The sequence below is a fragment of the Balaenoptera ricei genome, chromosome 4, assembly GCF_028023285.1.
Source record: "Balaenoptera ricei isolate mBalRic1 chromosome 4, mBalRic1.hap2, whole genome shotgun sequence".
Lineage (NCBI taxonomy): Eukaryota > Metazoa > Chordata > Mammalia > Artiodactyla > Balaenopteridae > Balaenoptera > Balaenoptera ricei.
In genome coordinates this window covers 91,305,250-91,317,491 of record NC_082642.1, presented here as the reverse complement: position 1 = coordinate 91,317,491, position 12,242 = coordinate 91,305,250, and the positions used below count along the sequence as shown (strand labels likewise).

Genomic DNA, 12,242 nt, shown 5'->3' with positions numbered 1-12,242 from the left:
ACTAAAATCTTATCTTCTATAGTGGGATGTCAACAGATAATAACTAAAACTGAAAAATCAAGAAATAGCCATACAAGACATACTATATTTAGAGTCATAGAAGTAAATACCTAAATAATCAGCAAAATATACTGAAGTGATATATTAAACTGCCTCTAGAGGAAGAAAAATGGGGACAGGTGGAGGATGAGACACTATTGTTTTTAATAAGAAACTTTGTTAAAGCTAATTGACTTTTTAAACCATGGGGATGCATAACTTTGATACACACAAAATATATTTTAAAAATTAAGGTAGCAGTACCTTGACATAATCACTAATTCAGGAGATCTCTTCTCAGCAATCAATTGTTTTCCTGCATCCAAAGTCCTCTGGAAGGAGGTGACCTATAATAAACAAACAAGAGAGGGTGCTGTTAAAACCCAGAATGGCAGTTTATTAATGGATGATGTAAAACAGAACTGCCAGTCTGACCAAATACTTGTTCACTATGCCAAGAATGATGTCTGACATGTAATAGGCATTTGATTAATATTTGTCTAATACTTGCTTTATTAGTTAGGGCTTTCTCTTCTTTGGGGAAAATCTATAGTAAAAAAAAAAATTATTATTATCAGGAAGTTGCTTGGTGAACACAGAGCCAGGTCAAGGAGTCTGTTGGACAATCTTAGTAGTGGCCATGGTGTCTGATGCATTCGTTTCTGCTAGAGGAGTGGACTGCCCTTTGGACTGCTCATTCCTCTGCTCTTGGGTTAGGGCACCTCATGAACAGGCTTTGGATGATGCTGCCTTGTCACCTCTTTGACCCTCCCTCTCTCTGCTTCCATTGCTGACCAGTTTCTCCATCTATCTCACTCTCTTACTACCTTCCATAGGCCTCCAGGTGAGTCTGGGAAACATTCTGTCTATTTCAGCTACAGTTAATTTTGTTAGATATAAAAATGGCATGGTGGTTATATATTTTCAAATGTCCTTGTCAACTAGAGATGCAAACCAAGTATTTATGCAAGAAATAACATGCACTTAAAACACTCCAGAAAAAAAAGGGCAGGAGGTGGGAAAAGAATAGGTGAAAGGTTGGCAAAATGTTGATAATTGTTGAAGCTGGCTGCTGGGTGCACAGAAGATCTGTTCTACTATTCTCTCTACTTTTGTGTATATTGGAAATGTTCTGTAACAGAAGGATCATAAATATAAAATAAAATGAAAAAATTGCCTCTTTAGAAAATGTTTTGAAATTACCATAAAGCAGAATTCCTCCTTCTTTAACATTGTCACTGTTATATTTTATAGAAATATACTCTGTTCAGCAAAGAAAACTGAACCTGTGGTGGATGTTCAAAATGACAGAAAAATATATTGACTAAAAATATTATTTAGTTTTTTGCATCTCAAAGAACCCTAAAATGCTAAGAAAGGAAAGATGGCTTTTCTGAATGATAACATTATAATTAAAAATACAGAAAAGTAGGGGCTTCCCTGGTGGCGCAGTGGTTGAGAATCCGCCTGCCAATGCAGGGGACATGGGTTCGAGCCCTGGTCTGGGAAGATCCCACATGCTGCGGAGCGACTGGGCCCGTGAGCCACAATTACTGAGCCTGTGCGTCTGGAGCCTGTGCTCCGCAACAAGAGAGGCCATGACAGTGAGAGGCCTGTGCACCGCGATGAAGAGTGGCCCCCGCTTGCCGCAACTGGAGAAAGCCCTCGCACAGAAACGAAGACCCAACGCAGCCAAAAATAAATAAATTTAAAAAATTAAAAAAAAAATACAGAAAAGTAGATTCCTAATAAAATGTTACTGTCTAACCACTTCGGATAAAACTTCTCATATCCTTGAATAAAATTATACCTAGTTGATTGAGGAATCTTGGCAAAACCCTTTCTCCCTTTTGTCTTCCAGAGGCCGGTTCTCCATAGTAAAGAAGTGCATTCACAAAGCTACTCGCAAAGATGTTGCTGTGAAATTTGTTAGCAAAAAAATGAAGAAAAAAGAGCAGGCTGCCCACGAGGCTGCCCTACTTCAGCACCTGCAGCATCCCCAGTACATCACTCTCCATGACACCTATGAGTCCCCCACTTCCTACATCCTGATTTTGGAACTGTAAGTATAGGCGTCATCTTTCGAAGGTGGTCCCCAGCTATTTGGGTTATTTCTTGCCCACAATTAATGGAAATGGCAGTTACATTTCATACAATGTCTGCTAGTTTACAGAGTGTTGTATGTAACATGCACCCTCCCCTCCACTGTATAAAAATGTTATTCCCATTTTATAGATCAGAAAATCAAGGATAAGGAAGATCATTAAAAGTAGCTCCTTAAAACTAGGAAATGGAGAAGCTGGGACTTGAACACACATCTCTCTCACTCCAGTTTTCATCTTCTTTCTCTTATGGACTCTTGGGCTGGGCAGGAGTTTAGGAAAAGCTTATTGACAATGGGCTTATTGACAGGGGTGGAGTTGAAATGAAAGAGAGGGGTTTGTGCATCTATCCACTGCCATAGCATCCTCAATCTACCACCCAAGAAATTCCTTTAAGGGTAGAATCTTACCCTCAAAACCTTCCACTCATTCCAGATTTTCTAGGGACTCAGGCAGCCATATACTTGGGGCCACATACTGGGCCCCAGAATAGACCAATAAGGTCACATCCTTCCCATTTCTTTCCCAAGCTAAGAACAGAGATCGTGCTCTGTGGTTTAGGGAGATCTTACAGAGGCTAAAGAGAACAATCTTTTCAGAAGTATGGAGCCCTCGTAGAAATGTTGTCTGATTGGTGTTGATGAGGCCCTGTGCCTGGAGAGGAGATAGACATTTACACCGAAGACCAGTGCTGTGTCTGGCTCCACATGAACCTACGTTCCGTAGAGAAGCACCTCCGTTTACACCCTTCAACTGTCATTTTAGTCTTGCCCTTGTGTGCTTGTTAGTCTAGGTGTGTGTGGTGGGGGAGGGAGGGGTTCGAAGCAGTAACTTTCTGTAAATTTATTTATGATGAAAAAAAGAAAGCCAAAATGCAAACATCTTAGGCTACATTTTTTAACTGGTTGAAAAGAAACAAGAGGAGACAAAACCATCACTTAGTAATTGTAATCCTTTTGTGATACTTAACTTTCTATAGCTGTGTAGTAGCTGGTAAGTTGTCACTTTGTTTTTCTTTTTTTTAATTGATAAAAATAAGTTTAATTTATATGCACATTAACCACTTATTCTGACCTCATGCTTTGCTACTTAGTCCAGTTCTTTTTTTTTTTTTTAATTTTTATTGGAGTATAGTTAAGAGTGTCACTTTGGATTTCATAAATACATTTACAAACAGCCTTTCAGAGCCTAACCTGTTTGTTAAGAGCTTCCTAACTCAAAAGGTACATTCTGTTGACAGTGAACTATGTTTGTTTACAAGTGACAACATGTTGTACTTGAGTTCCAATAAAAGGTATTGTCACTTGTGTACCAACCAAGGTGGTACAGCAGACCCAGAACCTTTGCCTCTTCAGACTTGTCAATTACCATTCTGAGGGAAGGTGTTGACTACCAGGCTGCCACAGAGTAATGGAAAGAAGCTGTTCTTGGCATGGAGAACCTGGGTTTCTAATTCCAGCTCTGTGATTTGGGGCAGTGTTCTTAGTTTCCTGGGCCTCAGGGTCCTCATCTGTGAATTCTGAAGATGTTTCCGCTTCTCAGAGATGTTGCAGGGGTTAACTGAGATGAATATTGCATTGAACTAGTTTATCAAACATTTACTGAGCACTCACTATGTGCCACCCACTGTGTAGACCTGGGCCTGGGTGGCAGGAACAAAGATGAAATGTTACATTTCTTGCCCTTGAGGAGTTAGAAGTCTAATGAGAAAGTCCATAGGTAAATGAATGATTTCAGCATAGTCTGGTAAATGCATATTTTGGAGAGAGTTGTGTGAGAACATAGAGAGGGGCTTGGCTGGACTTGAGGTTCAGGGAAGATTTGTGGAGAGGCAGTACCTGAGCTAAACCCTGGTTATGCCATGACTGTGCATACCCCTTTGGTGGCCATCCAAATTGCTGGTAGAGCTTTTCTCTACCAGGCAACTGAGGTTCTGATTCCCTAGTCTATGGAGGGACCTGGGCATCTGCATTATCTAAGAGCTCTAAGGATGAACTTGGTGGCTGAGACTTTCTGGTCTCAGAGTAGAGCTACTGTTAACTTCTCCCTAAAATGCCCTAAGAAGTTCAGGGGGCTGCATCTAACAAGCCCAGTCCTACTCCACTCCATGCTCACCACCCCTATCCCACCCTGGCAGGGTCAGAGGAAGGCAAAGGGGGCCTTCATGGGACCTAGCCTTTGATCCTGTCAAGGAAAGCAGGAGAAGAGAACAAGTTTGTGGGAAGGAACAAGCCAGAGAAGAGAATGGAAACTTGGCAGGGGGATGTCAGCTGTGTTCAAAAGTAGTTTCTGACTCTGGCTCAGGCTCCTCTGCCTGGGCCTTTCCTGGGGATGGGCCTTAATGGCCCAATGCATATTAGAGACCAGCTGCCTGGCATCTGGTCACTCCCTGCTAAAGAGGGCCCAGAGCACCTGAAAATAGTTGCCATTTATTGCGCACTTACTATTGCTAAGAATTATGCTTAAATGCCTCATTGTCTCACTTGATCCTTGGACAGTCCTCATAATGAAATAGGTATTATTATTGTTGTTGTTGTTACTCTTACTTTAAAGATGAAGAAACCAAAACACAGAGAGTTTAAATGACTTGCTCCAAGCCGCCAACCTGTTAGTGGCAGAACCAGGATTTGAATCCAGGTCTGGCTGGCCCCTTGTACCAGGCTTTCAGATATAGTTTTTAAGATTGGAAAGTTGCCCAAGAGGGATGGGATTCAAAAGGGGGGTCAAGAATGCCAAGATCAAACTTTGCCTAGTTTCTATTTTTCCCCAAGTAAAAATTAACAAGTAAAAGCTATTTGCAAGACATATATGAGGTTCCTTGAAGCCACCAGATTCCAGTTATTCAGACAATTGCAAGATCTCTCTCTCCCTCCTTTCTCTATTTTGCAATCTAACCTCTCTTAAAGTGGTGTCAGACCTTTTTCCTTGTGAGCAGTTTCAAAAGTTAACGAAACATAATGTGTCTTAAGGTTATACAGATTTCTTCCCTGAAGCATGCATGCATCTATCTATCTACCTATCTATCTATCTATCTATCTTTTTCATATAAGTTCTGAACATTGCACTAACTTTGGGCTCTAACTAAAACACGCATGTGTTGCAACATTGATCTTCATTTATAATAGGGAGTAGGAGAAATGTTAGCAAACTTACAGATTTTTGTGTGTGTTATTTTTCTGTTTTCTCTATAAACATATTTCCTTTGTCTTTTCCTCCCTATTTTCAGAATGGATGACGGCCGACTCTTAGACTACCTTATGAATCATGATGAGCTGATGGAAGAAAAAGTAGCTTTCTACATACGAGACATCATGGAAGCCCTGCAGTACCTTCACAACTGCAGGGTTGCACATTTGGACATAAAGGTAATAAGAAGTAGCAACCCTAGCAGGGAAATGGTTAAGTCTAACCTGCCAGTCATTACCCTTGAGGGGGGTAAATTCTCATTTTATTTACTTACATTAGAATCCCTATGAATATTAAACACAAAATGGGTTGTCACAATTTAAGTGTGTTATTCGTGAATTAGTGAGAACACTCCAGAGTCACATGACACCTGGGGTTAGAGAAGGAAGGGAGGCTTTAACCACTTTGTCTAACTTTATAGAAGGAATCCACTAAATGTCACCATCTTTTTCAAAAAGAAGCCCCTGTTCTCCAAAATAAATAATTTATTCTTTTCTTGATTTAGTGCAAAATAAATAATTTATTCTTTTCTTGATTTAATGGCAAGTAAGGGCTAATTAAGAAGACATGATTTCCAATGTCAAACAACTTCCCTAAAGCACCATTTAACCTCAGAGTTTAGTTCAGTTTGAACATAGGGAATGTCCCATACACTACAGGCTTTATCAAAGAATGGCAGAACTGTGTCTGAATGGATGGAGTCCTACTGGTAGTCAAAACAGAGAGCTGAACTTGCCTTCTCTTATCCCTGCCTCCTTGGATCTCCGCAGCCTGAAAACCTGCTCATTGACCTTCGGATTCCAGTGCCTCGAGTGAAGCTCATTGACTTAGAGGACGCTGTCCAGATCTCAGGTCACTTCCACATCCACCACCTGCTTGGGAACCCTGAGTTTGCTGCCCCAGAAGTGATCCAAGGGATCCCTGTGTCCCTGGGCACTGATATCTGGAGCATTGGGGTTTTGACTTATGTCATGCTGAGCGGCGTCTCCCCCTTCTTGGATGAGAGCAAGGAGGAGACATGTATCAACGTATGCAGGGTGGATTTCAGCTTCCCCCATGAGTACTTCTGTGGCGTGAGCAATGCTGCCAGAGATTTCATCAATGTGATCCTACAGGAAGACTTTCGGAGGCGGCCCACGGCAGCCACCTGCCTGCAGCATCCATGGCTGCAGCCCCACAACGGCAGCTACTCCAAAATCCCCCTGGACACCTCCCGCCTGGCATGCTTCATAGAGCGCCGCAAGCACCAGAACGACGTTCGGCCTATTCCCAACGTCAAGAGCTACATTGTCAACCGGGTAAACCAAGGGACGTAGCCATCTCCCAGCCCTCGAGGTTTCACATGGAAGTGCAGTGTGAACCAAAGCAAGACTGAATGTGTCTGTAAATAATTCTGTTCATTATTTCACTCCACGTGGTTTTCTGGATTGAGAGATGTACCCCTTAAACCCCTTCAGTGGTTTTTCAGGGTCTGAGCAGCAGTAAAATCACCCTAAATCCAGGGACTTTTCAGAAGGTCATCCGGAAGAGATCAGATGCAAAGAGTCACGGAAAGTATTCAAAAGAGAGGCAAAGATAAGAAGAATAGCAGCTGTTATGAAATTTTAATTGCGTGTTCCAAAATGAGTGGTTAACTGGGCAAAACTTCAGCTCACTGAAGTGAGTATAAAACGTTTCCACCTTTGCCGAAATTTTAAGCAAAAAGTTCTATTTAACAGAGTTGTCATGTATGTCAACTATACTGGATTAGATTACTTAGATATAGTTTCTTAATAGGATACATGTACACATACAGTAAAATATATCGCATTCAGCTTTCAGAGTTTTATAATATAGAGATATATATGAAATCAATCATAAGTAACTTTGAGTACTCCAGTTAAGACAGTGACTTATTTACTGAAGCATTACATTGTTTTGACTAAGCACAATTAGATGACAGGTTTTTTAGAGCATTTTATAAATCTTGTATAGAACTCTTTTACCAGAACCTGTGCATTAAGAGAAAGCAATGTTACCCTTTCACAATCTGTGAATGAGAAGATTTTTCTCTCAGTCACAGGTATTTGACTAACCTAGGTTCTGTTTATGAAATGCTACCCCAGATTCACTGGCAGCTCAGAGTTCATCTGGCAGGAAAGCCTGCCAGGAAATAAGTCCAAATACAGTAAGAGGTGTGGGGCTATTTTTTATGTCTACACTTGGTTTGAAATAGGTAACAAATAAAACAGGTTCATACAAAAGTGCAAATAGAAACCTTTCCTACAGTTCCTGTGAACAACATAACAATGCTTTCTGATGTCTTCTGCCGCTGCAGAATGCAGTCCTCCGAAAGCTGGCCTGCTTTATTTCTAACCCCTTATGGAAGTGAAGGGGTGCTTACCAAAAGGAGGCAGCCATATAGGCCTTTTGAAGGCCTGGTCCCAAGTCCTTTCTGAAGCCATGGAATAAAATCTGATACATCACCCTAACAGAGCATTGAGTTTTAACTGTGATTGCAATATCTATCACCACTCAGCCACCAATATTTCCCTGGGCTAAAAGGACTAATTGCACTTTGAGGCCAACGCTGCTTTCTGGTGTATATTCTCTGTACAAGATGATTATGAACTGCCCCTTTTTCCACTGGTGGGAAAAAAAAATTAAACCTGGGCATTTCATGGTTTTTTCTTCCTTTCTTTCTTTCTTTTTTTTTTTTTTTTGGTTTTTGGGAAAGAGTTTTTGTTTTTGTATTTGTACATGATCCACCCTTTGTTTCCGAGAATGTTTTTTAAATTGCTGTTATGCAAATGCTATTTTAAAAATATAACTTAACTGTTTGTCCAAATCAGGTTTAATGGCATCGCTTCTCTCCTGTAGTAGGATTGAGAAAATTAAAATCATGCAGCACAGAAGTGCAAGCAGAAAGTTTATGAAGGATAAATAGAACTACAAACCTATCTTAATGAAGAGGAATGATGGAAACTAAGCCTGAACTTTAATATATAAAAACACTTATTCCCACAGTGGAAATGTAGAATTAAAAATACTCATCATTCTTTTCCATTGGTATCAAAGTCAATTTCCTCATCCACCCTCCACCTCATCCCATCCAAGATTATAGATTAATAAATTAGTAGAAAGTACAAGCAATAAGACTAGATAGCACTTATGTATTTTCAGGATTAACCAAATATGTGGAAACTGACTCTGACTGTATTTGTTTCCTAGTTTTCATATGGCCCTGGGTCATCAAGGCTCCCTTCCTCAGAGCTCTCTCTTGACTAACCCTTCATATTCTTCATTCAAACCCATAGGTATATACAAATACTATATGATACAATATTTTGAAATATAAAACATATTTACTAAAAACTCTTTTAGTAAACATGTCTTCATTATAAGATACAACAAAAAAGAAGAAAGCCTGGTCCCTAGGGCACATCATGGGATAGATTACAGGCACTGAGGATTCCAAGTATCTGTACAGTATGGCTTGGCAAGTTCTGTTCCATCCACTGTGGATGATGAATAAAGAGCCCCCTGCTGAGTCATTGTGAGTTTTTATGACCATGTAGGAGACAAGCTGAGTTTCTGCTTGAGAAGGACAATGGTGTCCAGACTAGACAGGAGAGCATTAATGAAGTCATGTTGTCGGGAGGGCAGTTGACAGAGTATTAGGCAGAGCCAAAGCTTTTATAACAGGTTTTACATCAGAGTTGGGATGGTCCAGATGGGAGGTTGTTTGGAATCTCCCCCAAGTACACATGTTGGGGAAGTGAAGAGATAGGAGAGGAGGGACAGAGAAATGAAAAGTAGTATGACTTTGTTAACTGGACCCAAAGTACAATCATTAGAGTAGAATGGATTTAATAGAGGCCCCAAAAGAAAGGGTGTATATTTTATATAGTTTGATAACTGAAGAAAACTAACAAGGAGGCATCCTATCTGCAAAGCTCCTGGTCCTTCACAACAGGGATAAGATGATAGCATTCCTGGTTCAAGAATTCTCCATAGCAAGTTGGAAATAACAAGGAATCCCAGAAGATGGGGTTGGGAAATACACTTTAGGTTGCTCTGTGGGCAACTGTGGTGAGGGATGAAGGATTAGGAACCACTTTCTTGTACCTATTTTGGCAGAGATATTTATTAATAGGATATATGTACACATACAGTATTTGTGGTAGAGAAGAGGGGAGAGACAAGGAAATAGTCCCCTTCTACTATAATTATGGTAGTTCTTGCAATCAAAACTTAACTAGGAATTAGTAAGAGTGAACTTCCAGTTGAAATGGGAAAAATAAATGTTGGTTAAGGTCACAAGTTTCTTGCTTGGCTTATATTCATTGCATAGGGTTTTGGGGGTTTTTGTTTTGTAAGGGTGGGATGCAGAAAGAAGGAAAAGATGAGGGACAACCCACAATAATTTTTCTAATGTATAATACTTTACTTCATCTTTTACATTTGTTTCAAATTAAATAGATTTATATCCACTTACAGCTGAATGTGGGAAAATTTTTAAGAAAAAAATCATAATGTTGGAGGTGTCCTTCAGGTCTCTGACAGCCATAAACACTCTTGGGGGAGTAGAGGAAGCAGAGGAAAAGCTGGCTGCACCGCTTTGTGGTTCACAAGTCTTTATAAATAGTAGTGCCTTTCAGAGGGGGAGGATGGGAGATAAAGAAGTTCATTGTATTTAGATTGACTGATACTGCAGCATGTTTTCTTTATTTTAACATATCTTTTAAATGAAACCATCTGAACATAGGGTGAGCCCAGGAATTCTTGAGTTTCAACCTCAGCTATTCCTGATTCGTCCTTTCTTACAGAAAGTCTTTGTTTTTTTCTGCCCCAAATGTCCCCATTGTTAAAATGGGAGTTGGGGGGATGGAGGGAGGAATTAATCTCATAGGAATGTTGGGAAAATACCTTAGTTGGGATGTCTACAAGATACTTTGATTTTTTTAAAGTGCTACACACTGCCAGTGCTAAGAATTTTATCGATAGTAACTTTGAACATTCCAGGATTTCAATATTCATGTCTTTAGATACCATTTGCAAACTCATGAGATTAAATTCTATAAATTAATTTTAATTGGAAGTACTAGGTGCTCTTTGTCTGAATGTTATTTGGTCTTAGCCTGTAATTTCAATCATTTAAAAGCTTGTGTACAGAAAAAGGTTAGGAGAGCTGATGAAGTGTTTGTCAATAAACTGTTTTCTCCAGTATGTCTTATGGCAGAAGCAAAGAGTGAGATGCCCTCCAAAGCAACCGTGATGCTCTTCTCAAGCTTTATGCTCTAGAAAAATTGACAGAGAAGAGCCCAAACAGCCACTTTCCTCACTGGGAGGGCAGAAGTGAGAATAAAATATTTTCTGATATCACAACTCATTTCTTCAGATTCTCACAGGTATCTATAATGAGGCAAGTTAAATGCACAGGTGTAGAAATGAATTGCACTGTTAGTTTTTGTAGGGAAAACCTTGGATTTTTTTTTAAAGATAATTAGGTGTTTCAGGAGTAGCATATTTGCTTTTCCATAGTCTCCATGATTTAGTGCCCGTGAGTTAGTCATTACTTTTTTCTTGCCCTGTGGAAGAGCATGGAAATTTAGATTTGTGAGAATATGAGGGAGCAAATATGTTATAAACTAGATGGTGGTTATTTCTGTGTATTAACTAAAACCTTGTCCCATGAATTTGATAGAAGAGGAAATATTTCAAACATAAGGGGTCTCTGTAGTAAGGCAAAAGTGCAAACTCACCACTTCCTTGTTCAGTTTTGAGGAATATGGGCCTTATTTATTTCTCTCCTGTGTAGCATCTCTGTGGAGTCTGGGTTAGGCAAACATAGCATGTGTGTTTTCAGTGTATTTATTTACACTACAGTTTTTCTTAACTATTTAAAATCTAGGGATCATTTGAAAATGAATGATTAAACCCAGGTTGGAGTTAGGAAAGATAAGGTTTACCAATTCTCCACTAAGAAAAGGGGAGCTACCACATTAATATCCATTTTCTAAAAACTATAAGGCGCTTAGTTGTTTCATTAATTCTACAGGATTAAAAATGGCTGAAATTTGTCCATAGCATTAGACGTCTTTAATAGAGAATATTATGCATGTGAGAAATCTATACAAAAATAGTAGAACACAGAAATATCACAGGCCATATTTTCTATGAAAGACATTTCTTCCTCATTTTCAGTGCATGTAGAAGTTAGAGGAGAGGAAAAAACAATTACTCTAAGACAAATTTTCATCTTTAAGGGACATTTATGGAAAGACTGAAATTAATACTCATGGGCTATTGTGTTTCCTGTCAGCCTATTTACTGGGAGATTCTAAAATGTGGTCAGATTTAGTTTTTATTCAAATGATCAAGATTAACTGTTTATTCAGATAAATGTTATTTCAGACAGTGAGGATGGCTGAGAAAATGGAGGGTGGTAGAAAAGAGTGCAAATAACAATTCTCAGAGTCCCAATCCTGAGGCTTAATTTAAGCAAGCGAATTTGCTAGCCCAGGAATAGCTAGTATAATAGTTCCATCAATGCCTGATTTCCATCAAGAAATGAAGCCACATCCTGGAGTGTTATGGGGACTGTTACTGTGATCTCAAAGACTGTGGTTATGAATTTGAAGTTAACAAAACATACATCTTCTCTTACTAACTTAAGCCATATCTGTCATCTCTGTGTTTGATTTTTTTGACCCTGGTGCTTTTACTTCTGTTTCTGCCAAACTGCGGCCTACTCTGTGGGGAAGGTGAGTAAAACTAGTAGTTAGGACAAATGTGAAGACTGTGAAAAAACTAAACCTGTTCTTCAGAATGAGATCCTAGTCAGAGAACAGTAGTGATCAAAGTGCAAACTGTTGGAGAATATGGATATATGTACATCTGTACATGTATATAGTGTATAATATGTATGTATAT

General features: G+C 39.4%; 1 protein-coding gene across 2 annotated transcripts in view; it reads left to right on the top strand.

The window, feature by feature from the left end:
* KALRN (kalirin RhoGEF kinase) overlaps positions 1–7,085 on the top strand; it is a 655,749-nt gene extending 648,664 nt beyond the window's left edge. For both annotated transcript variants that reach the window (XM_059920949.1, XM_059920948.1), the window contains exons 57-59: positions 1,901–2,101; positions 5,368–5,506; positions 6,098–7,085. In XM_059920949.1, the coding sequence (XP_059776932.1) occupies positions 1,901–2,101; positions 5,368–5,506; positions 6,098–6,643 (886 nt within the window). In that variant the 3' untranslated portion in view covers positions 6,644–7,085. The remainder of the gene's footprint in view (positions 1–1,900; positions 2,102–5,367; positions 5,507–6,097) is intronic.
* The last annotated feature ends 5,157 nt before the right edge of the window (positions 7,086–12,242 follow it).